The sequence below is a fragment of the Fusarium mangiferae genome (assembly GCF_900044065.1).
Source record: "Fusarium mangiferae strain MRC7560 genome assembly, contig: FMAN_scaffold004, whole genome shotgun sequence".
Lineage (NCBI taxonomy): Eukaryota > Fungi > Ascomycota > Sordariomycetes > Hypocreales > Nectriaceae > Fusarium > Fusarium mangiferae.
The window spans coordinates 1,532,085-1,558,485 of record NW_024573924.1 but is presented as its reverse complement, the minus strand read 5'-3'; the positions used below and the strand labels follow the sequence as shown (position 1 = coordinate 1,558,485).

Below are 26,401 nucleotides of genomic sequence, written 5' to 3'. Positions count from 1 at the left end.
CATCAGTGCAACGCTGAGATTAGATACAGAACATGCATCATGTTCCTTTTTCCTTTCATTTCAACAACTTTAACATCCAACTTCGCATCTACCATTGCAACATCAATCGACACATATTCCACGGAAAGAACGAGAGAGGCTGTCAGAAATGGGCAGAGACTCTGATCGCGACGACGGCGATGAGCGAAACCACCGCAAACGTCCTGCCAACGACGAACCTCAGGATGACCTACCCCAACCATACAACGCCAAGTCACTTCAGCCAGCAAAGCGGCGCGCCCTCTCGCCATCAGAACAGCCTCGAAAGCTGAAGCGCCCCGGTGCGCGCGCGCGTATCTCAGAGGCCGAGCGTGAAGCCATTCGACAGCGCCAGCTCGAACGAGAACGCGAGGCCGCTGCTGAGGAAGCCGCCGAAGCCGAACAGGAGAGGATCCGAAACAACAGTGATCTTGTGCGACACCACTACAACAACGTGCCAGAGCGTGGTCGCGACTGGAGAACAAGGGACAGCAAGATCAAGGGACTTCGTGTTTTCAACAACTGGATCAAGAGCTGCATCATCCAGCGTTATTCACCCGATGAAGACCACACCCCTGGTTCGCGCGAAACTGGACGCTCCAGCGGCAAGGACTTACTTGTACTGGACATGGGATGTGGAAAGGGCGGCGATCTCAACAAATGGCAGCAGGCTCCTCAGCCAATTCAGCTTTATGTTGGGCTCGATCCCGCTGATGTGAGTATTGAGCAAGCTCGCGACCGCTACCGTACACTGGGCAGCCGTGGCGGGCGAGGCGGGCGAGGCGGACACCGACGACCGCCACCGCGCTTATTCGACGCTCGTTTCCATGTTAAAGATTGCTTCGGCGATTCCATTGAGAACCTCGACATCATCCAACAAGTCGGCTTCGACCCTTCGCCCATGAATCGCCGAGGTTTCGACGTCGTCAGCATGATGTTCTCTATGCACTATGCTTTCGAGTCGGAAAAGAACGCGCGCAACATGCTCCGCAATGTCGCTGGAGCACTCAAGAAAGGAGGACGTTTCATCGGCTGCATCCCTAATTCTGATGTTCTGGGCGAACGAGTCCGCAAATTCAACGAGGAGGCCGCTGCCAAGCGTGCAGCTAAGCAAAACGAAGAAAAGGACGGCGATGGCTCGACAACACCGCAACAAACGGAGCCAGAGGATGGCGAGCTGGAAGAGGGCGAGGAGGAGCCCACCGCTGAATGGGGTAACTCGATTTACCGTGTGCGCTTCCCGGGAAAAACACCTGATGATGGTGTCTTTCGACCTGCCTTTGGCTGGAAATATAACTTCTTTCTAGACGAAGCTGTGGAGGAGGTGCCTGAGTATGTCGTACCCTGGGAGGCCTTTCGTGCTCTCGCCGAGGACTACAACCTTGAGTTGCAGTTTCACCGCACTTTTCCTGAAATCTGGGAGGCGGAGAAGGATGACCGCGAGCTTGGTCCCCTGAGCGAGCGTATGGGCGTACGGGAGCGTGGTGGAGGCCCTCTTCTGGTATCTGATGAGGAGATGGAAGCTGCTAGTTTCTACGTCGGGTTCTGCTTCTACAAGGTTTAATCATTTCTATATCGGCACAAGACATTGGGGGTGGTATCATGGGCTTGGTGTTAGGGAGTTTGGCTCATATACAGGAGAAACGACGCCACTTCCACCAGGGCAAGTCGATCAAAATAAGAAAAGACGATGTTTGTTGATTATATATCTATGTGATAAAAATGTGTTTTCGATGGAGCTGGGTATCATGTTTCTTTCTGAATGGCGAGGTTCAACCCCTTCCTATGCAATACCTGTTCTCTTCCCAAGTAACGAATTCCTCCTCAAAACTTGCCGAAGTCCGGTGAACATCTACTCAACCGTAACCCTGATTAAAGAGCATTCGTTGCCCGCCGCCATATCGTCAAAGCGGCAACTCCTGCGCAGGCCGTGGCGCCTAATGCAATGTACAAACTGGTCCGATCAGGCCCCTCCTCATTGCTCCTGGGGAAAGCCGTACTAGGATTTGTAGCGGCATCTGCAAAACCTACAAAAAGCTCACTGATGCTACCCCAGGTGACACTCACATGTAACGGCAGGCTCATGTTGAGTGACGCAGTATACTGATCCGGCTGAAGCTCACAGCGTTGGTTTGTCTTGTCTTTATCGGCCTTGAGAGCAGTATAAATCGAAGGGAGCTCATCCAAGTGCGCGTATTTGCTCCGCAGATCAACGATATGCGAGAACGAGTCGGGGTCAGACGAGTCATAGGCGTAGCAAATAAGATCGCAAGCATCTAACTTGGCCGGGTTCTCAAGGATTGCAGGCTCCAACTCTCCAAGCTCTTCCAGAATGAGGTACACTTGCTTTCCGCCGGGCAGCTCGACACTGTTGACAGCGCGGCGTGGCTTGATGGTCGGATGATAAAGACCATCAAACGGGCGGTTGAGGAATGAGTCGAGGAGAGCGGATTTGCCTGCTCCTGATGCACCAAGAACGTAGCAGAGGACCACGTTACGCTCAACCCGACCAGGACGTCTTCTTCTCTTGCGAGGCTTGGTTATCTTAAGTGCCGCGGTGATGGGTTCTTTGGGATTCGGAGGCTCAAACCCCAGATACGCAAGATATTCAATAGTTGTCTTGGGTTCGATAAATGTTGTCATACTCCACTGAGCCAGCCAGCCCTGCAAAGTGACGTGCCCAGCTTCATTCCTTACAGTCGAGGAGGGGAACGACGAGTCGGTCCACGAACTGGGAAGGCCTGGAGCTGGGGCAAACAGAGCCTCGAGTTCTTGATCATTGAGACCACCGTCATTGTCCTTGTCAAAGAGCAAGAAGAGATCCACAAAGAATCTATAGCCGGCAGGACTCAACTCGGCCGACGAGTACTCTGGAACATCGAACTTGGGTCTAATGAACTTATCCTCGAGACTAAGACTATCGGTATAGTGATATTTTCGAAGGATAATCCAGATAGTCTCATGGCGACCCTTCTCAGCATAAAGCTTGTTTAATTGTAGGAACCCCGGCAGGTCAATGCCCTTTTCTAACTCGGACGTGGGCAACGATTTCGAGATACTGAGTTTGATATTGTCTAGATCGTCCGCTGTCAGAGGTTTATCGAAACAACGTGCTTGGAAGTCTCTCATTTCTTGCTCATTGAGATATCCGTCCTGATCTTTGTCGCAAAGATAGAATATGCGCCTCAGAGCATCAACGCACAGAGGCTTGAGATGCCCCTCCTTGTAGTCGAATAGAGGGGCAATCGGATGAGTTACGGCCTTTTGACAAAGGAAGAAGACTTCGTTTACGTTTCGATGGTCTCGAGCGCTGGTGCGGATGCAGGAATCGATTTCGCGAAATTCGGCCATCACAGGTAACAATTCCTCCTCGACTACCTGAGGGGTGGTGCCTTGACCAGCCAGATCAGATTTGTTGGCACATAATACGACGGGGACGTTGACGCCGAGGGATCGGAAGTATGGCATCCAGAACAGTGCTACTCTTTCGTAGCTGTAATGATCGGCATAGACGAGAAGGATGACATTGCACTTTCGGATCTCTTTGCGCAAAGTAGTTCGGTCTTGCGGGCGAGCTGAGGTATCGACGATCGTTGTTGAGACATTCTCGGGCGTACCAATACTAGGAGGGATAGTGATTTGAGGAAGGACGGGCTGGATTTTGTTGTTGACAAATTGATCTTTTACGAGAGAAGCGATGAGGCTCGATTTGCCGGTGCTTTCATCACCGCAGACGCAGATGCGCACTGCGCAAGGAAGGTTAGTCATTTGAGCAAGAAGTTGTTGTTGGATTGAAGAGCTCGCAGTGGAGTTGGAGCCAAGTTACGGAGTAGTTGGAGGATGTTCGTACCGGCGGCGGCCATGATGGAGCTATTATCGGAGTCTTTGGTGAAAGTACTGGTATGTCGTCATTAAGGTTCCATGCCCAAGAGGGAACGGGACGGGGACGGTGGTCTGCTGATATCGTGGGTTGGGTAGGTCGATCGTGGGGAATGAATGAATCGTAGCGGCGGCAACAGCGCAGGTGACAGCAGTTGATGAATTGGTCAAATTGGAGGATATGGCGATTATTTCGAGAGCCTCAAGGGATAACCAAGTTGGAGAGAGCCACGAAAGAAAAGAGTCTTGCAGAGAAGATCACCTCATCTATCACCTCAGGCCATGTCTCAGTTTTATATGAGAAACAAGACGAGACAGAAAGAGCGGTGCAGAGCAAACAAAGCACAGCCGATCAATGCAGAGAAGGGAATAGACTAGGTACAGCAGCCAATATGCAGCTAATTCAAAACCCAAGTGCCAGACCTAAAATTGGAGTTTGATGGCAGACAAACAAGAGACAAGTGATGCGACGAGCAAGGATTGGGTGGTTTGAGGGACGATCAATTAAAGATGCGTCCCGCTTTCAGTGAGTGTCTAGGGGAGGAAAGAAAACCCAGGACCTTGAGCCCTGAGTGACAAAATACTTAGGTAACTTTATATAAACATAAGATATATCTTACTGAGTTTATTTTGACACCCTATATCAAGGTCTGGTATTTTCTTGCTCCCCGAGGAGTGTGTTGTCATGAACCGCCGTCACCGTACGAGCCTGAGCTTTCAGGGAATGAACGACCCCACAGTCTAGGTCCTGGGAGACGATGGTAGGCTGATACCGCCTGTAAGTGGGCGCCTGGGTATTATCAGTTCCTGTACAACTCATCCATCTCGTCACTTGACGCCCGACTTGCTACTAGGTAGGTAGGTGCTCGGTTCGAGCAGAGTAATATTGGTCGAATATCTAGGAAATGAGCAGAACCCTTCTTTCGATGTAATAGGGTGAGCCTGACACTGGCGGTTAACTAGACAAAGATGCGGTCCACTGGTTATATTTCTTACTGACCCGTCCAAGATAAGTCTTGTTCAGAACATCCAAATCCATGTTCAACCCATCGAAGGATTCGGTGGAATGATAGAGTGGCGCGACTAATGCCATGGCAACTCCCAACATTTGAATACGTTTATATTGGTGCCATCAAAGGTTTGGAAACACCAATACAGTTTGTAGGAACCTATGGGGGGTATCAATAATGTTACTGTTCTTTGTGACACTGAACGGCAACCGTTGCGCCACGCAGAACCCCTAGCTCCAATCCAGAAATTTGGGACATTCAAGTTGATTCATCGAAAAGCGCGCACAGTCAAATACTAGCGACAGAAGACCAGCCTGTATAATGGCTAAATGCCCCCAATTTCTAAGTCACATCCAATCCAATGGTTGGTCGTTACCTATCATTTAGCCCTTCAATTCTGGAACCCTGGCCGTTGCAATGGATGGCGTTTTCCCCAGTTTACCCCACACTACCTAATCGTCTGCAGCTGCGCCTGCGGCTTCCGAGTCCGTTGATCCAACCCCAATCCTCCGCTCTCATCTCAACCAGTCCTCGGCTATATCCTCCCAGCCTCACAAGTCAACCTCTTCTACTTACTGCGGTACCCGCGAGTCGATCGATCGCTAGAGATAGGACTCACCGAGTGTTGCTGTCCCAAGGCCATTCCCTCGCTCTCCAGTGACGTCGTATAGCACCTTTCAATTCCGAACGTCGACTGCTGTGCCTCTCGCCATTCAATCCCCTCCGCCTCCGCCTCCATCCAGTAGCGACTAAACATCGCGATAACCTCATTCGATCTGTCAATTGTAGAGCTCATTGGAAATATACAAGCATTTTTTGTAAACCGCCATCATGTTGTACGTCCATTCCCTCCCCTCATGCGCCGGCGTTTGCGCATCAGCTGCTCTACGCCCGACACAAACTGACACAACGGAATTCCAGTGTGCTACCTCCCCCGCCACGATATCCCACCATGGGGCCTTATGGCGCCGGTGGTATACACCCTGTTCCCATGATAGAGACAAACAATACGTTATCGAATCCGACGGGTCCCGAATGGCAATTCCTGGTTGGAGAAGGTAGACAACCACGCTCTATACTCTCGCTGTATCTCGACTTACGTATTGTAAACCACCAGGCACGTATACACTTAAAGAAGACTTACATCTTGCGACACCTCCGCCCCATCCTTCCGAAGCCACCGTCCCGAACCCGAACCCGCTATCGACTCTTCCGCAGCCTGCCAGCGCCGGTACCTCAGTCTCTCTCATCGCGCTTGAGAGTCGTCCGGCTCCAAACTTTCTGTATAGAGGACTCTCTTCGACCACCCTCGCCCTGAGTGGCGCACCATCTAGCATTCAGGAGCATCCCAACGAGGGCCGCTACTCTGCCGAAGGTGGCAAGACGAGTGAGGAGGGCCGTACCGGTTCGACAAGTGATGCTCAGGCTACCTCCATTACCATTGGCTCTGCACCTGCTTTTGGCGAAGGCAATGCTTTGCTTACCCAGGTGCCAACCAAGGATGTGAACAAGAAGAGAAAGCCCAAGAACAACATGACAAAGAGCAACTCGTCTTTCATCTCTCGCGTTATTGTCAACGAAAGCCTGTCTAAGAAACTTACGGAGCGATCCAATGATGGCCTCTTTGCTTTTGCAAATATCAACCGCGCCTTTCAGTGGCTTGATATGTCGTCGTCGTCAAAGGTTCGTGTCGCTACGTAGCGAGGCAATCCTCGGACATCCTGAGACATCCTGACTGACATCACGAGCAGCAAGACTATTTGACCAAGATTCTTTTCACGAAAGCGCATTGTCTATGTCACGATGTTAATGTCCATACCAAGAGTGTCTCGCATCTGGATGTTATAATGGGCTTCTCAACTGGAGAGGTTATCTGGTGGGAGCCGATCTCACAGCGATATACACGACTGAACAAAAATGTAGGATAGTGCTCAGGGTCTAGTATTCGACAAGCACCCCGCTGACACCATATCTTAGGGTGCAATTAATGGAACACCAGTTGCGGCAATTCGATGGATTCCAGGATCAGAGAACCTATTTCTAGCTGCCCATATGGATGGGTCGCTGGTCGTATATGACAAGGAAAAAGAGGACGCTCAGTTCAACCCCGAAGAGGAAGCGATTAATGGAAACGTGAATGGGACGAGTGGTGAGTCGTTAGATGCCAGCAATGGCGGAGCTCATCACAATTCTATTCGAATCAACAAGTCAGTGCATTCCAAAAATCAAAAGGTCAATCCAGTTGCCGCCTGGAAGTTATCCAACCATCGAATCAACGCCTTCTCCTTCTCGCCTGATAACCGACACTTGGCTGTCGTGTCAGAGGACGGCACGCTAAGAATTATTGACTATTTGAAGGAAGAGTGAGTTGAAGTTCCTGGCACCTTATCTTGTTGAGAAGCTTATCTGACTGGGCTGCAAGGCTACTCGATGTGTTCTATTCCTATTATGGAGGACTAACATGCGTTTGTTGGTCCCCAGATGGCCAATACGTATTGACTGGCGGACAAGACGACTTGATATCAATATGGTCACTGTCGGACTCGGCTCTGGTAGCTAGATGCCAGGGACACCAGTCTTGGGTATCAGCCGTTGCCTTTGACCCTTGGAGATGCGATGAGCGAAACTATCGTTTCGGTAGCGTGGGGGAAGACGGGCGTCTTTGCCTGTGGGACTTCAGTGTCGGCATGCTTCACCGACCCAAAGCGGTATGTGCTAACACCAACATCTACAATGGCGGGAGATGTGACGCTCCACGGCATTGCACTGTGATATCTTTATTCTACGCCACGCCTTTTACACGACTCGATCGCTAACAGTATTTGACCATTATAGCAATCTGTACGACACCGTGGATCTGTCTCATCGCGCTATACGGCTTTGCAGCGGGCTGAGACGGCCACCACGTCCAACTCAAGGTTGCGATCGAACTCGAACCTAGATACTGAAGACGAGGAAATGGCTATCGCACACCCTGTGGAACCGCGGGCCAGAATTCCTATGCTCCCCCCAGTACTTGTAAGTTTCAATGCGAGGGCTGATATGTGATAGCTTCAGGTTGCAAGGTGTCGTAAAACTAACGGCGAGACAAACAGAACAAATCAATTGATACCCACCCAGTGTGTTGGCTGGATTTCACAGAGAACGCTATCATGACGAGCTGCAAGTCAGGTAAGCAACACCAAGCCAAGCTTCGATTGGACTATTGAGATCAACCATCGCTTGCCCCTGGCATGCACATAACACAAGTGACAAGCTGACATGTGAATCTCCTAAAATAGGACATATGAGAACATGGCTGCGACCTGGATCGGAGCTTACGGCACAGACCAAGGGAGCAGAAGCCCCGGGAGCAACATCATGATAAACGGATATCCGTACATGCTGAGCGATAGAAGCCTTGATGGGCTTCGTAACAAGGGCGCTGGCGAATAGAGTTTCATGATGGGTTTGTTGGTCTCCTTGTTTTGTGATGAGCCTGTAAAGCGAGATCCAATAACTGCTATACGCAAGGGGGAGTGGTTGTTGTCATTTGAGTCATTGGTTGATTTCGGGGTTTGATAGTGTGAATCTGATGTAGGTGTATGGATACTTAGACCGGAAATCCACCTCGGATCTTGTTTTTGACTGCAAGTCTTTAGCCCAGGATCCAAGGTCAACAAATTATGTGCCCTTGGCAGCTATGGACTGGCTTGGGCACCGGCCGGGATAGATAGTCAAAGAGTCATATACATAGCTGTTGGGAAACCGTTTTGGGCTGTCTTGCAGGAGTACGGATAATGAGTCGGTCCTATCAATCAGGCGTCTCCGTCAAGCCCACATGGTGATGGAGGCTCTTCGGTGATACAACGAGTTGCCGTGTTTGAGGTCCACAATGGCTGCAGGACCCTGATTTTAGATGTTGGATTTTTTATCCCTCCGAGAGATACCAGTGGATCTCCAGACACTAGACTAGCGCACGTAACGATTGCATACATCCAATTGCTGCACGTTTCTAGATAAGCAGGAGGCTGAGAAATCTCTCTCGTGTCAGTGAGAGCTGTCAGATTTGCGAGAATGACGAGAGATTGCATTGTGCTGAAGCAACCGAGTGTCCATTCCATAAGAGACAACGTGGAGAGACGCGCAGGCAGTCGCGTAACCATGATAATGCGAAATAGTGCCATCTCATGTTATCAGATCTTGATTTTTTGATCTCAGTCGACGATCTTCAACAATTTCCAACCTGAGGAACCAATCGAGTACTTGTACAAATTGTGCACGCACACTAATGCGAGCTTATTGCACGCCCGTTGCTCATCTACCGAGTCGACGGCGCCGCGCCCGTGCATCAAAGCAAGGACCAGGTCTGGTGAGAGCGCAACTTGAACCTCAAACGCCGAGTTGAATCGCTCACTAGCAATTGTAATAGCTGGTTATCGCGTTTCGATGTGGCTGGCTGGACTAGGGACAAGCATTGAAAATCATCCTTGCAAATCGGGAAAAGGGAGGGGGGCTACTCAGCCCACTAACACGGCCGTTGCCGAACCAAACCTGATGGACAAGGGCCAGCCAGGACAGACCATCATGTGGTGGCTGGCTCGCCTGATGGCGTGTGGTCAACATTGGACACCAGCAACAGAGCAGGGAGGTGCATATATAAGCCGATGATATCTGTGTATCAAGGGTCATGAAGTCACAGTACTCCAAGAGACTTCAGTTAGTTATTGCCGGAACTAGTTATGGAGCATATATCATGAACTTCTTGCGTTGTCATGAGAAGCTCATGAGAGGTCATGATGAGATTTGCTGGATGTTGCTTTGGCTACCTGATTAATCTTTGAACTTGCGGTGACTCGTTGGATACCTAGTGAGGAATCATTGCTTGGGCACTTAGGCAGTAGGTTGATTGGCTCGGGCAACAAATTGTACATCTGTGTCGTGTCTGATGGGTGGTTTCGCGTCTGTCGGTCTTGAATTTCCGGGCCCTGTCTGCAACAAATCAACCAACCAAAAGCTGAGCTGGAAAACTTTTACGCCTGGCATGGTGATCACAGAGCTTGCGTACTTTACAAGGCTGATTGCTATCCATATTACGGGTCCGGTACGGTACTTGGGGCTCCCGAATCAAAGGCCCAATTTTCGAGAATAAAAACCGCAACAAAGGACTCCATCGAATGTTTCCGCTAGGCTTTAGCGAAAATGTGTTGTTTTGGAGCCTTGAAACCCTGCGTGATATGCCATGACATAAGAGGTAACCCGAGCGGCCGAGGTGTAATTACCTGAGGCGGTATTCTCGATGGCAAGCCGATACAGAGCCGTTGTATCTCGGAACGTGCATATCGACGCCGAAATCTGGAAACGACTTCCCTTGATGAGATAAAGTTTGAGTACCTGAGGCTGAACTGATGTGGCACCGCCACGGGCAAAGTGGTTAGCCCAAAGAGACACAACCGAACTCATGAGTGGTCCTAACGAGCTAGATCTTCTTGTCGGTGACCCGTCGTCTCGGTGCTTTATCAACGGGTATAGGGGCCGTCGACGGGCGCTTGTTCAATGGAGACGAGCCAAGCTGAAGGCTAGCTCATTAGGCGCGACATGGATGCCGTCAAAGTGTAGTGCCTAGAGTGCATAATGCAGTCAGACAGCCAGGTTAAGCTGCTTGACTGGAAGACACTGTCAACGGTGTCTGTAACCGCACTTGTAAAAAGCAAGTTCGTATTTGTTCCCGGTCCCAGTAACCGATAGTCCGCAAGGACTGTCAAGAGGATGGACCCTCACCATATGCATACATAGTTCAGACTGTTCTCGTTTGCCCGGCTAAAGGCGAGTCTGGAGTCTGCCTCCCCTGGCGTGATTGTTGTGATCTAGATCGAATCACCGTATGTATTCGACATGTTTACCCCAATAGTTCTGGGTAGAAATTAACCTCGAAGAGATTCCGGGACAGGGGCCGTTCCGTTCAAAGTCTGGGGCCTCCCAATCCAGACCTGACTATTGTGAGCTTTCAGATGCTCAGTCCATCACGGTTGGGTATCATGAATTACTGGAGGCAGAAGGGTGTCGTAGGAGGGGTCTCGTGCCGTGCCCCCAATTCTAGAACTGCATGTTCCGTATATGTCCAGTGCATGTGCCAGTCATTGTGCTATGGCTGAGAATCATATGATAAGTAGCAATTACTGCTGTATATGCGAAAGATCACCAGAATCGCAAGTAAGTTTCATCAAACAGCTTGTATGGCGACAAAGGTGTCAGTTCAGTGCCCATGATGGGATAATGTGACAAATATGGTTGGCTGAGCGCCTCGTGTAGTGATAAGCAACGACCCGATAGCGAATATTCATTCAACCACGACAGAAAACATCCCGTGCTATGACCGAGCGCCACAATAACGTGCCTGGCAGGTTATGTACTTATCCTGCCTGAGAAAACGACTAGAGATTAGCGGAGCCGCAAGAAGAATAGACAAGAGAGTTTCGAGATCGCAAGCCATTGCCAAACTCGATGCATTCCTGGCATGACTTCCAAGCCTCTGATCCCGCCGTTTGCAGAACTTATTCTTGTCCTTGAATCAAGGTCGAACAGCTCGAAGGATGAACCAAGGAGTAGTTAGTCCTGCAAACCTGGGTTTGGTATCGAATGGTATTGGGGGTTTCAGCGTGGGGGTCGTAACCTGAGGTAGAGGCTGTCGGTACCTTAGTAGGTCACCTCGATGCCCGGTCTTCGATGAGGTACGTACAGTACATTTGAGCCCCTTCCACGATAATAGACCGGCTTTAATGTCTCTGACTCGAGGCATCGATCGTGACATCCATTGACTGGTGATGTCGGAAAGAGATAATGAATGGATTTACTTATTCTCATGGATAACGACACCTGTTAGGTATGTACAGGTAGGTACTAAGTAATTAAGGTAAAGCGACTGTTACGGTTTTGTCGTGAGCTGAATTGGCTGTGCCTCCCGGTTCGTATCCTACCTAATTGGACCTAGAAGCCCAATACCTACATACACAGAAGATGCTCAATGATGACACCATTTGGCAGGTGCGCATGCTTACCCTGCCGTGGCCAACACAAAGTTTTCTTAGGGGGCCATACCAATTAATGATTTTCTGAAATGAAGCAATTCCAATCATCGTCACCTTTTTAATGGAGATGCTCAGGTACTTGCGGATATTTATCTATCTACCACCGTCATCAATTCTCGGCGTTACGACGCCACGCAGCACAGACGCTCGGCACAGCGTTGAACCTGCAGGGCAAAAAGCTTCCATCAGGCTTCGATAGTACGAATCGTCCCGACTCATGCAACAAACCAGCCTCAAGCACTTCGGCGGCGTCTCCCCCCCACTATCCCTTGTCCGTTACAGGGCCTCAAACGTCTTGGCCTTGCTCAGCATCGTTGTTGAGTGTGTCTTGCGTGCTCTGGCCTAACCACAGTGGTTCTCACTAGTAAGACAAACGAGGCCGAGACAATTTACAACAAGCAGCCTGGTCTTTTAGGACCCTCTTATCGGCGATGAAAGACCGCGATACATTACCTATCTCAAATTTGATGTCCAAGGCGCCTTGTTGACGTTTCGTCGTTTCCCGTTTCCTCCGGCCCGCCAACATCCGACGCCCGCTCACCATCGCAACCTTCCGGCACGTACGATGTACGAAGAGATGATACATGACACTTGCAGCCAGATCAGCAGGGCAGACCTGTCCTGTACCGTAATTACCGTTACAGCACAGCACCTTTGCTGCGTCAACCGCGCCATGTCGGCTTTGTGTACGGTAACTGTGCTGAAGCTGTCGGCAGGGCAGAATAGGCCTTGTTATCAGTTATCACTACCTCAAAGAGGCTTGGACCATGCCCTAAACGACGGCATTGCAGGGGTGGTATCACTGAACGGAGTGATTGCTTGATCTGCCTGGTTCCAGTCTGTTCCTGTCTCTGGGAGAGGATATTCGGCTGGTCATGATCAAAGCCAGAGAGATGCATACATCGAATGTCATGCTAATCTTTTCTATTCTGTCCAACTCCTTTTCCTTTTCCCATGATCTTTTTTTCAGGATTCACACGCATTTCAAGCTCCACACCCCTACGACTGTAAAAGAAGGATCATTGTCGCCCCCGATTTCTGCTGTCCCATCTAACTTGTTCCGTCTCCTTGTTGCCCGCCGCCTCTTCATCATACCCATATCTTTTTTCATACATGCCAGGTTCATCTGAATGAGAAATCTTTAGTGACACCGACACGGTGGGCGTCTTATCAGAACAGGACCCTCTTTTTCAACTTTTACATATCGCATCAAATCGCAATCCTGACTCCACCAAACGCCGCGCCGCTTGATCTGCTCTGCTTCGCGCTATCGTCTTGTCGCCTCCCATTGAATGGAACTTCCATACCCAACCCTTGTTTAACCTGACCCTCGTGGGTTTGGACTTTTCCTGATCTCACAGCCCCACTCAACTTTTCTAGAGGCTGTACAGTATCCACACATCCCGCCGACTCGTGCGTGGCTTGCGCTGTTGTAGCTCGTCACCTTGCGCATTCGCTCGACTTAACTTAGCCGTGATCCTAAATAAAAGCGTTCCGTCTCCTCCAATTTATTCTTCTTTTCCTTCTAGTTCCCCTTCTTGGCATATCATCAGTCAATTCCCCATCCTGCTCCCCCCTCCCCATGCTGCTTTGCAGCAAATCACAACCACTTATACGACACAATACGTTATCATGCCGTCCTTTAAGCCCTTCGCTTCAGTGACGGGGCGTAACTCATATAGTCTTTTCGATATTCGGTATGATGATCATCAACTAACTTGACTCAAACTACTTACTAACTGCGCCTATTGTTCAGCCTAGACAGCGATTTCATTGTCTTCCGTGGAAGTGATCACGAATCATCTGGTCAAGTTCTCAAAGGCACGTTAGTCTTGTGTCTACAAACATCCCTGAAAATCGAAGATGTTAGACTGCGACTCGTAGGAACTCTGCGCCATACGTAAGTTTTATGACTCGACTTGAAGACCAACTTCTCTAGAGGAAAGTAACTGACTCTCTACAGCTGGGCTGATCCCAGAGGAAGCGCTCCCGGTGTTTCGGGCCAAAAGGTTGACAAGACGCAAACGATACTCGAGCACCGATGGGCACCTTTTATCGGCACGCACGGCAAGAGCATGACGCTTCCCGCCGGGAACTACGAATGGCCGTTCGAATACATGCTTCCCGGCAACATGGCTGAGAGTGTGGAGGGCATTCCCGAAGCATCCATCACATACAGACTCAGGGCAACCGTTGGACGCGGAAAACTTGCATACGATCTGCACGCCAACAAACACCTTCGAATCATCCGAACATTAGAGCCAGGCGCCCTGGAATTCCTCCATGCCATGAGTGTTGAGAACATCTGGCCCAACAAGGTTGACTACTCAATCATCATCCCCCAAAAGGCCGTAGTGTTTGGCGGCTTGGTCACAATGGAGATGCGATTCACACCCTTACTCAAAGGGCTCGAGCTGGGCGATATCACGGCACGGTTGATGGAGGTTCGCGAGTGCTATGTCCAAGGATCTGGCTCAGGTTATGGTACTAAGGAGCACCGAACAGAGCGTGAGGTCTCGATGTGGAAGTTCCAGGTTTCGAGGGAAGAGCACTGGCAAGATATGATTGAGGATACTGGCCAAGAAGGCTGGGCGGTCACCAAAAAGCTGAACCTACCCAAGAGACTTCGCCAGTGCGTTCAAGATCTGAACCATCACGGTATCAAGGTCCGTCACAAAATTAAGCTGACCGTTGCGCTTTGCAATCCCGATGGTCATATTTCTGAGGTAAGATGATGTTCGAAAGCATAATGATTTCTGGTACACTAACATTTCTCGCAGCTTCGAGCAACACTTCCTGTGTCAATTTTCATCTCACCCAACATGCCACTCGACGAGGAGGGTAATCTCGTCGATCAGTCACCAACCACACCTAACAACGAGCGAGAACTTTCGACGATTGCTCCCCCCGGGTATGGAGAGCATGTTCTTGATCAGTTGTATGAGGACGTTGACGTTAGCGGTTTCCAGACACCCGGCTTTCAGTCAGGCGTCAGCAGTCCCTTCTACGCGCAGTCACGAGCAGGCTCGAATGAAAACCTCGCAGCGCTTGCCCACAGCCTACCTGTCGCACCTGCGGCACTATCATCTCGATTGGCCGATGTATCGCTGGACCCTTCTCGAAGAACGACATCTTCCACGTCTTTGGGCTCGCTAGGCACGCCTGGTTTCATGTCCCCCACGTCTGCACCCCAAGGCCCAGCTCCGAGATCGGAACCTGCGACCGCAGCACTCACCAGAAGCAACAGTTCCGAAGATTCATCACGCAACTCTGCTGAACACATTGATCTCGATGTCTCCGATTTGACTGAACTCAACAAGGTCCCTAGCTATCAGACAGCTGTCAAAACCCCAGCTCGCTCGCGTGCTGGTACTGGGGACCTGCTTCTGCCAGATTATCAGACGGCACTCAGCGCTCCCAGGACACCCCCTGCTACGGATTATCCAGCCGATCCTCTGGGCACGATATCCGAGGACCAGGACGGTGAGGATCATACTCTGCATATATCGCGCCCTTCCAGTTGGATTGGTAATGGCCGCGCTTACACGGATGATGGTTCCACCTACCGAAGGATGCATCCCTCGCAGAACCGAAATCAAGTTGTCTAGATGGGCGGCTTGACTCATCTTTTGTTTCTTTGTTTTGGCATGACCATCACTTGATTGGATATGTTTCATAAGCCTCGTAGGGCTTGCCGGCGTTTATGTGTTATCAATTACGGGTGGCTTCGAATCATGGGAATTATAGACAAGGCGTACTTTTGGTGACGAGGTCTTTGCTCGGATGATATCTGCACAATATTGGGTCCAGAACAATGCACAGGGAAAACGACGGATGAAGGATGGCACATGTATAATTAATACCCTTGAAGGATATGATAGCAAAGAAGAATGATGAACAATGTGTTCAAGGCATATTCAGACTGGCTAATGGCCAGCGAATCCCTTACCATGAACTTGATAAAACTGCAGAAACTGATATCTTGGGATGGTGAACGGATACTATTTGTCGACAATGACATAGGGGGCGCTTGCGACTTGGTGGCGAGTGAATGAAATTCTTCGGCACTCGGTGACATCCGAGCAAAAGCTTGTTGGACTGTTTAGTGCGTAGGATTAGCTCGATCTACCGGCGATGGTGGTGGTGGTGTGTTGGCGCAACTGTATCGAGAGGGATTGGAAGAACTTAGATGGGTTTGGTGAAGAAGAGGGAGTTTTGGTGATGGGGACTTGCTGAGGACAATTTGTGCCCATAGGAGATTCTATTTCGTACTTGATAGAGTTGATTTCCAGGGAAGACAAATAGTAGCTTTCTCATGATCAAGGTATTGATACGTCGAGAGAGGGAGCCGAGGCCAAGCTTTGAGATGGACACACAATTCGTTGCATCTATACCAAGCTTGTGCTAGTCGTGGTGTCGGCGCGACACAAGTTCAAGGGACCACGTCCAGAGTTTGCGGTAGTTGAAAGGCGATTGACGTCATAACCTGAGATATCTACGAGGGTCTGGTGATGGTTCAACTTGGTGTTCATGGTAATCTCGACGTACTATGACTGTGGGGGCTCAAGGGATAGATTGACTTGCCGCTAGTGATTGGATTGTCGGAGATTTGATATACATAGAGTGATCAGCTTGAAGAAGAGGAGAATGAGCATCTGCTACGGATAGTACTGGTGGTGATCCTTGGATAGCTGAAACTGTGACTTTTGAGGGTATACAGAGTGTAAGTATTGCATGATCTGTTGTAGCATGTACCACTTGAAGGACTCAGCTACCTACGCTACGGAGTACATCAAGAGGGACATACTTTTGAGACTTCAAATTGGCATCTAATATTTGAGCTCTTTAAAACAGGATATCGAAAGGGCTAACTCGTACTAAAATACATTTCGGTCGTGCCTGTTCTCACCGACTCAGCACGGTAGACCACCTATATTCTACCTGCCTGCCTTCTGTTGGCTGGCCTCTTTTTTATTAGCGCTCGGCCTTCAGCTGTTCATGGCTTGTCTTAGTAGCTTGTCTCAACAACCCCTCCCTCCCTCCCTCCCAACTAAACTGGTCTGAATCTCGACGTCATATGAGCTCTCCTGGCGATCATCTCCAAGCTGTACATAATGTACAGCGCATTATTTATCCACGACGTCAACATTAGCCTGATGATCTAACTTTTAGTTGATTGTCTCCCGCCAAGAAAACCAGGAACTGATTAGTATTCAACCTCTTTCTACTCCGTATTCCATACAAATAAATAACCCCATTTCGACCCCTGCAAAGAGCATCAGAAAAGAAGCTCATAACCCTTGACAGTGATACCCTTCCCCTCCTTGGCTCCTCCCTCCTTCCCTGTCTGCCAAGCTTGGACAGTGAAATCTAATCTCAACTCTCCAATTCAAATCCATATCCATAATCCATATAATCCTACACATCGTCCGTCGCCCCCTTGGACACCAGCTATTACCCAAACTCTTCACATCTCATCACCCAACATGGCTTCACCTACAACAACCGATCTGCCCTCGAGGGCTACTACTGGCTTTAGCACCGTCAGCGAAGATGCCATTCCCGAAGTTGATCCCTCAAGCGTATGTCACCTGAGGTCTCCCTGTACAACATGCGCTACAGAACGAGCGCGCAACTTTGGAAGAGATCTGAGCTGACCTCTTTGTGAATAGACTGCCGGTTTGCTCGCTGAGCGACTCCAGGCATGGAAACATGCCGTTGGCTACATAGAGGATTATATGAAGGCCATGGAGAAGATCCACGGCCACCATGCCAAAGAATATGAGAGGGCGCTCAAGGTGAGCTTAATTCAATCCCAATTCCAACTTACCATCACTTCAGTAGACCTTGGTCACTAACTCGAGGAAAAACAGGCCATCAACAACCCCCTCAAGGAGGGCCACCACTTCGACCAGAGCCTGGGTGGCGTTGCCGGATTCTTCGAGAACATGCGCTCCAACACGCAGTCACTCATCAACACCAACATCGAAACCGAAAAGAGCATCAAGGGCTCTGTCCTCCCCGTCCTCGAACGCTTGCATAAGGAGATCAAGCACAAGGCCAAGGAGCTCGCCCATGGCGCTGAGAAGGGCGCAAAGGAGGTTGACAAGGCTCGCAACACCACACAGAAGCAGATAGAGCTGCTTGGGCAACATGCGGCTTCTTTCGACTCTGCTGGAGGCCATCTCAACAGCCACGACGATCCTTATGTCGTCTATCGCGGTGTCCTGCACCGTCTGAACAATCAGGTCATTGCCGAGAACAACCACCGAAATGACCTGATTGCCGTCCAGAACAACTTCCAGAGCTTCGAGGCCCACATCATTGAGGTTATCCAGCAGGCCATGGAGGCCTTCACACAACTTGCGGGTGGCCAGGCTGACAAGACACGCGCTCTGTATAACGACCAGCTCTCGGTCATCCAACGTGTCACCCCTGACTTTGAGTGGAATGCCTTCAAGGCCCGCAGCGCCGACCGCCTCGTCGACCCCAACGAGCCCGCCCGCTCTGTTGACGCGATCCAGTTCCCCAACATGGATCACGTTGCGACCAAGGCTCTGATCGAGGGTTCCCTGGAGCGCAAGTCGCGCAACAAGCTATCTTGGGGCTACTCGACAGGCTACTACGTGGTCACGCCCTCCAAGTTCCTCCATGAGTTCAAGGACTCGGATAACAACCGCCAGGACCCTAAGCCGGAGCTTTCCATCTACCTCCCCGACGCCGTCATTGGCACTGTCCAAGGCGAGAAGTTCAGCGTCAAGGGCAAGGACAAGTCCAAGACAATGAGCAGCAAGCTCACCGGCTCAACCGAGCTCAACTTCAAGGCGCACACAGCTGCCGATGCTCAGAAATGGTTCCAGGTTCTCGCAGAATGTGGAAAGAGTACAGCTCCTTTGAGCACCGGCTCCAGCCCTGCTGGATCTACGCCCACATCGCCCAACCCTCAGGTCACAGCTGACCCCATTGACGCAAAGGTCCAGTCTCCCGTTACTCCAGTGACTCCTGCTACTGAGCACGGCGCTCAAGAGGCTGGTATTGTCGGCGGCGAGGCTCCTGCTGCCGCTGCTGCACCGGCTCCCGTAGCCGCTCCAGCGGCAGCTGAAAAGAAGGAGACGGCAATTTAGAGAGAGGCCTGAATGAGGCGGACGAAGGGTGACAGACATTGCGTCGGAGGCCCTGCACAATTGATTTTAATGGGCGGAGTTTCTCTATACCCAGTCCTGCATACACAGGCAACAATTGTTTTTTTGGTCTCTTGATTTGACTGTGGTTCAAAGTGAGGCTGGCAGCGGCAAGGACGTTATATCGTTTGGTGGGGATGCCGTTGACGTGGCTTTTGGTGGTTTGCGACGAAGATGGTTGAAAAGAGGAAGTCCAGACTCTCATGGTTTTGATATTTGGAATCTGTCCTTGCTGCCTTGATTATTATCGGTGGCTTGGATTGCGGAAGGAAGACATCAATGCGGATGTGCGTTGTGAGTCGTTATCAAGTTGGCATATGCCTCTATACCTACCTCCTAAGCCTGTATTCGAATCACATTATACAGTTTCATTTCTACACTTTGTCTTTACAGGAATCAATGTGATAATCATAATCTACCCAAGGTACCGTCCCTTAGGGCATAAAGACGTGGTCAGCTGTGTTTCCCATTCCTCATCAACTGAACGGTATTCTGCTGCGCTCATATGTGTCAATGGGATTGAAAAGACTATCTTTGACTGTGATGCCGTGATTCAGATGCGGCACATATCACCGTACATTACCAATCACAAGGCACGGCTTGTGTATATGCCATCTCGTAGAAGCCCAGCTGAACGGGTATGCATGTTCCTCTGTGCGAGTGTAAGTATGGCTGACAAAGTGTATTCTTGGCAGTATCGTCACAGAACGTGAAGATGTCTATGCATTATCGTGGAGATGCGAACCAGTGGCTGTGAGAAACTACGTGACGACGCCAAGGTAGAACAAGTGCAACTGATGCGAGGATGTACGGTATGTACTAATATAAGAGACCGATCGATGACAGAAATGAGGCGAACAATGCACAACATCATATGTACACACACACACACACACACACACACACACACAGAGAGAGAGAGAGAGAGAGAGAGAGAGAGAGAGAGACCTTCCGCTGGGTATGTTACACCTTTCATGTCTTGGTTGCCAATCGTTTCGGCTATCCGAGGCTGGGTATAAAGCCATTTGGTTGGTTGTACAGACTAAGCAGGGCGAGTTCTGGAAGCCACGCGCTTGGATGCCTCGAAGCTCCGAGACGAAGATGAAGAAGAAGAAGAAGGGTGGGCAGCCGAGGCGATCGATCTGATGCAGGGATTGGAGCTATAGCTATGAGGCTCAGGGAAGTGGATATAACACGCAGTTTGATGACTAGGTAGTACGTACTTGTATATGAGTTGTCATTCAAGGGCATGGGTCCTGTAAGCATTGGATATTACAAGATATGCATGACTTATCTATTTTTTTTTTAATTTTTTTTTAACAGTTGAGTCATCAAGAAGTTGATAGTCCATCACAACTGTATGTGTGTGTGTGTGTGTTGTGTTGGGTGTGTAGGCGGGCGGAATAACACAGATGAATGAGGCTGAAGGACGAACTATCTGCCTAATTCCTCACACCCTCCTCTAACTTTCCCCCTCCCTCTCCTGCTCTCTCGTCGGACAAATCCAAGGACGCAGTCGTTTCAGAACAAGTGTAGCACAAGCGTCAAGTACATTCATTCATTCATTATCTCCTGGTCTCGTCATCCAAATGCAAAGACCGTCCATTATGAGCTTACCTACCTTAGTAGCTATACAAGGCACAGTTGAAAAAGGACTTGCACAAGTCCGCCCTGCTTTATACACCAACAGGAATTGCGAGTTCAACCGCTTTCACATCACTTTTATTCATCACCAAGTGTCTGCCTCGCGCGGACGCCTTGAACGCCTCTCAATTGTGCGGGCTCTGACAGACTCGCTGTGAAAAGAGTACTGCAACACAAGTACCGAATCAGGCTCTGACAAGCAACTAAAAAAGATGATAGAAGACCTGTAGATTGGCTTGGCCCCCCCCTATTCAATGGCCTTTCTTGTCCTCCTCCATTAGTTTCCTTTCCATTGCGTCTCCATATCCTGGGAAGGTTATACAGAACTTCCCGTCACCCTCAGCTTCAACCATCTCCAGAACCTCTAACCTACAGCAGCATCACAAAGACCCAATTTACTTACCAATAAGTGAAGACTCGTGTGCCACTGATTTGTATACCTCGATGCTCGTCAACCCTGTTCCTGCTGCCAAAGCCTTCATTGTCCCGGGCTAGGAGCAAGAGACATCGGACACAAACTACACTTGGCAGTCCAAAGGCCAGACTCGCCACTTCAACCAACACTCATCAGCAAAGCATCACAACAATCCAATTCGCAGCCAAAATGATGGCCAAGCCGTGGAACGAATACCAAGGGACTATCACCAAGCTGTACATCAAGGAGGGTAGAACACTCAAGGATGTCCGCGACATTATGAAGTTGGAGTACAACTTTGACGCTTCGTGAGTTTACTCCCTCTTTCCCCTGAGGCACAGCTCGTACTGGTCTTGAACATACGAATCGCTGTAAGATCTTGACTGTCTTGCTGACTGCCGTCACAGAATCCGCTCATATCGACAGCATTTTGATATCTGGGGAGTAGGCAAGTATACTTGCAAGAAACGAGAAGAGCGCCGTCGCCGATCCGTAAACAAGGGTCTGTCTCTCTCCCCATCACAGTCCCTTGCAGACGTCATCATAAAACAGGAAGATGCAAGCTCGCCGGCTTCCTCGTCAGGCTCCAGCTCTGTAAGCCGACGCTCATCAGAGCAGAAACCTCTGCCTGTGCTGAAGCAGCCCATCCTCTACCCAAGCTTTTTCCAGGACCAGATGCGGTCTCAAGACGATGCGCAGGCAAAGATTGATGCTCCCCGAGCACCGCTATGGGAGGGCCTGGATATAGACTCGCTTCGCGGTTCCCAGACCGCTCAAGCCATGTTGCCATCGTACGTATATCCCTCTGCCTAGTGCCCTGAACCAAATCACTAACGTGGCGTGTGCAGAATCATGCCAATCCAGTCTTATAATGAGGCTTCGAGCTGGCCAGTGCCCCGAGGCTCGTCATCGTATCTCAACAGTCCTCCCCAGTCCTTCGACCGACCACACTTTGAGAGTATGGTCCCGCGGTATGTACCTGACCAGCCGCTGTACCCTCGTGACGCTGGACTCCGGTCGGGCTTGCGAGCTCCAGACCTGTCTGTGGGCAGACCAAACCCAGGGGATCTACTTCACCACATGGTTGGCTATCACGGCGTAGCACAGGGGTAGAACATGTGTACATGACAGACACTAAGGACGAATTCGACTAACACGATCTTTCTGGGGACGGGACACGTTCAAGGATAGAGGGGAACATCGTTGGGTCACACTCCTTTCAGCAACGTTGGTTCAGCAGCTGGGACAAACAGGTCATCTTGAAGTGTCTCATATTAAATATATACGTTATCCTATCATGGATATTATTCTAGCTAGTTTCCACTTACTGGTTTTCTCAATTGGTTTCATTGATTTCATTCTTACTTCGTGATAAGGCGTGAAGGTATCAAGCTGGCCTCTATCCTTGGGATAGGGTACGAGACAAGGCATGCTACAGCTTGTCGCTTGACAAGTTGGTCATCCAAGGTGCGGCGTGGCAACTTGCCACACCATCTACCATAGCACTCTTTGAAAATGTTTTTCACTGTTAGCCTTGGAAGTCATGTTAGCGACTTGTCCAACAATACGTTGATAAACATCGAAAGAGGAATGCAATACGAAATTCAGGGTAAGGTGCCTTGTCACAGGCGTTATCGTCAAAGCAATATGGCTACGTTGACCGTCGTGATATTGTAACATCATTGAAGAGCGACTGAGGAAACAGAAGACTAGAGAAAACTAACCTGATGCTGTAGTCAAGCCCACAGTGGAGTAAGTGAGAAAGGTCGAGTATGCTTTCGAAATGTCAGTCGCTATCGCTGAAAAGACTGCATTGACGTGTCGTGAAGCATCTCGATCAGGGGATAAATGAATTGTCGTCGTAGCGTGAGCTCGGACATATGCTTGTCGTTTTCATTTTGAATCATCATAGAGATGATGTGAAATGCGAATGCAGGGGCCAGTCGGCTACTCACGTCTTGATTATCTGAGAATTGGTTAGCACAAGTCGCCTAGTGCTTGCGAGCAAATTTGCAAAAGAATCGCGCGTCAGGAAATGCATGAATGGTAAAGTAAGATTGTGTCTGCATCGAAAACTCGTATAAGACTCGTCATCTAAAGGGTTCATCAGGAAGCGAGGATGCTGCTGAAATGTGTGAAAGTTTACTTACAGTTAGAGAAGACCAGAGAAACCCGAATGTTAAGATTGAATGGCAAGGTACTAGCACTTAAGGTAGGTTAGCCTCAATGGCCCGTAAACATCCAGCAAGTGAAGGTAGATGGTGACGAGTCAGTGGGCGAGGTTTTCTAGGCCTGCCGCAAAGTGGCTTTTCTTGCTCATGTGGTATGATTCGGAGCCCAGTGCCGCTTCATCATGAAAGGTCGGGTGCGGGTCGAGATGAGATATCGCATACCTTGCTAGTCAAGTCTTTTTTCAGGTCAGCGCAAGCTATTACATGCATGACAACAAGTGTGCAGGAGAAGTCTCAATCAGAAATAGCCATTTTATATCGTCAAAGAAGAACTCAGCCGGTAATTTCCAGCGTATATTGTAAAAGAAATGATCATCACAAGAGATGGTGTTGGATGCGACGGGAGACGCTGTAGATGAACGTACCATTTCAGCCCATATCGGACGTAGAGGAAAGCTTGAGCATTCTCGCAATGATCCACCGCTTGGTGATGAAAGAGCTATTCAAAGGTCAGCGCGTGTTCAGAACTTGCAAAGTGCGAAAGCGAAAGCGAGATTGAAGTCTTTTCAGACTGACGTGTAAAAAAAAGAGGTTTCATTCCATTTAGGTCAAAGACTCTAGTTTGCGGTGTAAGGTGTCATCACGAAGAAAGAAGTAGCCGCGCAAGATATTGCGCCATCGAGAACATACCTCAGCTTGAATGATTGTTTGTTTTTGTGTTGTTGAGAAAAACTGAAGAAGCTTGGAGGAGCGAAAGTTTTTGTAGAGGAAAAGCTCGGACGAAAGTTGCAATGTGGGGAGCACGGGCCCTTATTCTTCCGCCGCCGCATCTCCCTAAGGTAAGGTAGGTAGCAAAGCAGAAGTACAATGTTCGGCGACGAACGTCAATTAAGAAACGGTCCACATCAAGAAAACTCAGTGAAATATGGATCTTTTCAACTAGATTTAAGATTGCAGCTCTCAAGCTATAAGAACTTTTGTGGAGTAACAACAATTGTGCTTTGAAATCTAGGGAGGCTGGTGAACCAATTGAGGACCGACCCTGATCCTCGATTTCCATCACGTGACATCGCGTTCATGCTCACGCGCCTTTTGCGAAGTTGAGTCTGTGACGCTATTACTTCCTTCATACCGCCCGTAGACACAATATATCGACCTTTTATCGTATAGAAAGATGCCTGAGATCGCAGAAGGTCCGTTTGAGATTTGAGTTCCGAGATGAAGATCCCAATGCTGAGCCTGAAACAGTTGCCCGTATCGTCCATTTCCTACGCCTTCATGTAGTAGGGAAACGCATCGTATCCGCTTCTGCAATAGATGACAAGAATGTGTTTGGCAAAGTTGGTACAAGTGGTGAGGAAGTAGAAACTGCTTTGAAGGGGAAGAAGGTTAGGAATTGCCTCCTACTACTCGCGCTCATCTTGCTCAACGTTATAGATTGTCTCTGCAGGAAGTCAGGGGAAATACTTCTGGTGAGCCAACTTACAGTGTTATTCCAGGACCAACCCAATTTACCAACAATAGGATAACCCTCGACAAACCTCCGCATCTAGTAATGCATTTTGGAATGACAGGTAACCAAGCCTCGCAAGAAACGAAAATAACGAAAGAATACTAAATCAGGGGGACAGGTTGGATGCACATCAAGGATGAACAGACAGCATATACCAACTACTATAAGAAGATGAAGGAGGGTGAGCCTGATCAATGGCCGCCCAAGTTCTGGAAGTTCCAGTTCAAGACCGAGGGTTCAGAAGTAGCCTTCACGGACGCGCGTAGGTTTGGTCGGGTGCGACTTGTCGACTGTCCCGGGGACCAGATAAGGAAGCATTCGCCTCTGGTAGAGAACGGACCGGATCCAGTTGTCGACCTTGATCGTTTCACCGAGGATTACTTGCGTTCCAAGATGCGAGCCCGCCATGTCCCTATCAAGGCCCTCTTGCTAGACCAAGCGATGATCAGCGGAATTGGCAATTGGGTGGCCGACGAAACACTGTACCAAGCTAAGCTTCACCCTGAGCAATATTGTGATAATTTCAACGATGCTCAAATCGCCACCCTCTATGAAATGATCCGCTATGTGTGTCAAACAGCCGTCGATAAACTGGGAGACTCAGACGAATTCCCCGAACACTGGCTCTTCAACTATAGATGGGGCAAGGGCGCAAAGGGTGCAGCGACCAAGCTACCAAATGGCGAAAAGCTGGCTTTCATTACAGTTGGCGGGCGGACAAGTTGTTACGCGCCCGGTGTACAGAAGAAGACAGGAAATACAGCTCCCGGCATCAAAGAGGAGCCTCTCGAAGAAAAGGCCGAAATTAAACCTCCCAAGAAGTCAAGGAAGAAGTCACCAGAGGCAGCCGAAGAAAACGTCCAGCCTCCAAAGAAGAAGCGCACAAAGGCTACCAAGAAGGAGACGAATGAAGACGCTGTAAAGACAGAAGATGCTGCCGAGGAAACCCTGCCAAATCTCGGACGAAGAAGATCCACCCGCCTAAGGAAGTAGATGCCTAGCCTTAGCTTTAAGAATGCAAAGGATGAGTAGCTAAATGGTCGAGCTGGTCTGCCCTGGTTTTGTGTAGGAGTTTGGGTCATTCAAAACATTGTGTTCTTGTAGTGCGTACCTTGGTTGCTGCCCGCCATGGGTTGTCTGCTCCATGAGAAAAATTGTATCCAGTCCAGGACCAATTCCAAAACATTATAAGAGCGCGGAGTTCTTAGGTTTCTGTTTGCGTTGGTTTCTCCTTTCTCACACTTGGTTAGTTGTGTACCTAACTTGAGATAACTACCTTAGGTATCATTTCATTCCAAGTAAATGCCCATCGCAAGTTCAATCGCGTTAAGTTTCATCGCGCTTATTTTCACACCACATTAAGTCTTACAAAGATGTGGCCTGGCGCAGGGTAGATATAGGAGAGTCGACCGAGCCACCCAAACTATAAGGAGCATGAGATTCCATTAACACGAACTGGAACTGCATAAACTAATGACAAAACTCAGATATAATCTGGACCTG

At 49.5% G+C, this 26,401-nt stretch overlaps 7 protein-coding genes across 7 annotated transcripts; 6 read left to right on the top strand and 1 right to left on the bottom strand.

The window, feature by feature from the left end:
• Positions 1–148: 148 nt before the first annotated feature.
• On the top strand, positions 149–1,582 carry FMAN_09075 (uncharacterized protein; the record flags this gene model as incomplete). Its single annotated transcript, XM_041829874.1, has 1 exon — positions 149–1,582. The coding sequence occupies one exon, from the start codon at positions 149–151 to the stop codon at positions 1,580–1,582; it is 1,434 nt and encodes a 477-aa protein (XP_041680594.1).
• A 308-nt stretch (positions 1,583–1,890) lies between these two features.
• FMAN_09074 (Mitochondrial Rho GTPase 1) lies at positions 1,891–3,881 on the bottom strand (the record flags this gene model as incomplete). The annotated part of the gene is made up of 2 exons (XM_041829873.1): positions 1,891–3,764; positions 3,869–3,881. The coding sequence occupies 2 exons, from the start codon at positions 3,879–3,881 to the stop codon at positions 1,891–1,893; spliced, it is 1,887 nt and encodes a 628-aa protein (XP_041680593.1).
• A 1,857-nt stretch (positions 3,882–5,738) lies between these two features.
• FMAN_09073 (putative WD40 repeat protein CreC) lies at positions 5,739–8,116 on the top strand (the record flags this gene model as incomplete). The annotated part of the gene is made up of 8 exons (XM_041829872.1): positions 5,739–5,743; positions 5,829–5,965; positions 6,025–6,590; positions 6,659–6,826; positions 6,885–7,270; positions 7,330–7,615; positions 7,794–7,925; positions 8,003–8,116. The coding sequence occupies 8 exons, from the start codon at positions 5,739–5,741 to the stop codon at positions 8,114–8,116; spliced, it is 1,794 nt and encodes a 597-aa protein (XP_041680592.1).
• Positions 8,117–13,606: 5,490 nt separating this feature from the next.
• Positions 13,607–15,582, top strand: FMAN_09072 (putative ROD1-O-dinitrobenzene,calcium and zinc resistance protein; the record flags this gene model as incomplete). The annotated part of the gene is made up of 4 exons (XM_041829871.1): positions 13,607–13,671; positions 13,731–13,874; positions 13,938–14,700; positions 14,755–15,582. 4 exons carry the CDS (start codon positions 13,607–13,609, stop codon positions 15,580–15,582), a joined length of 1,800 nt encoding a protein of 599 aa, XP_041680591.1.
• A 1,878-nt stretch (positions 15,583–17,460) lies between these two features.
• On the top strand, positions 17,461–19,098 carry FMAN_09071 (uncharacterized protein; the record flags this gene model as incomplete). Its single annotated transcript, XM_041829870.1, has 3 exons — positions 17,461–17,556; positions 17,647–17,772; positions 17,848–19,098. The coding sequence occupies 3 exons, from the start codon at positions 17,461–17,463 to the stop codon at positions 19,096–19,098; spliced, it is 1,473 nt and encodes a 490-aa protein (XP_041680590.1).
• Positions 19,099–21,403: 2,305 nt separating this feature from the next.
• On the top strand, positions 21,404–22,327 carry FMAN_09070 (uncharacterized protein; the record flags this gene model as incomplete). The annotated part of the gene is made up of 3 exons (XM_041829869.1): positions 21,404–21,522; positions 21,622–22,005; positions 22,063–22,327. The coding sequence occupies 3 exons, from the start codon at positions 21,404–21,406 to the stop codon at positions 22,325–22,327; spliced, it is 768 nt and encodes a 255-aa protein (XP_041680589.1).
• Positions 22,328–24,559: 2,232 nt separating this feature from the next.
• FMAN_09069 (uncharacterized protein) lies at positions 24,560–25,891 on the top strand (the record flags this gene model as incomplete). The annotated part of the gene is made up of 5 exons (XM_041829868.1): positions 24,560–24,578; positions 24,634–24,773; positions 24,823–24,857; positions 24,910–24,959; positions 25,017–25,891. The coding sequence occupies 5 exons, from the start codon at positions 24,560–24,562 to the stop codon at positions 25,889–25,891; spliced, it is 1,119 nt and encodes a 372-aa protein (XP_041680588.1).
• Between the last annotated feature and the right edge of the window lie 510 nt (positions 25,892–26,401).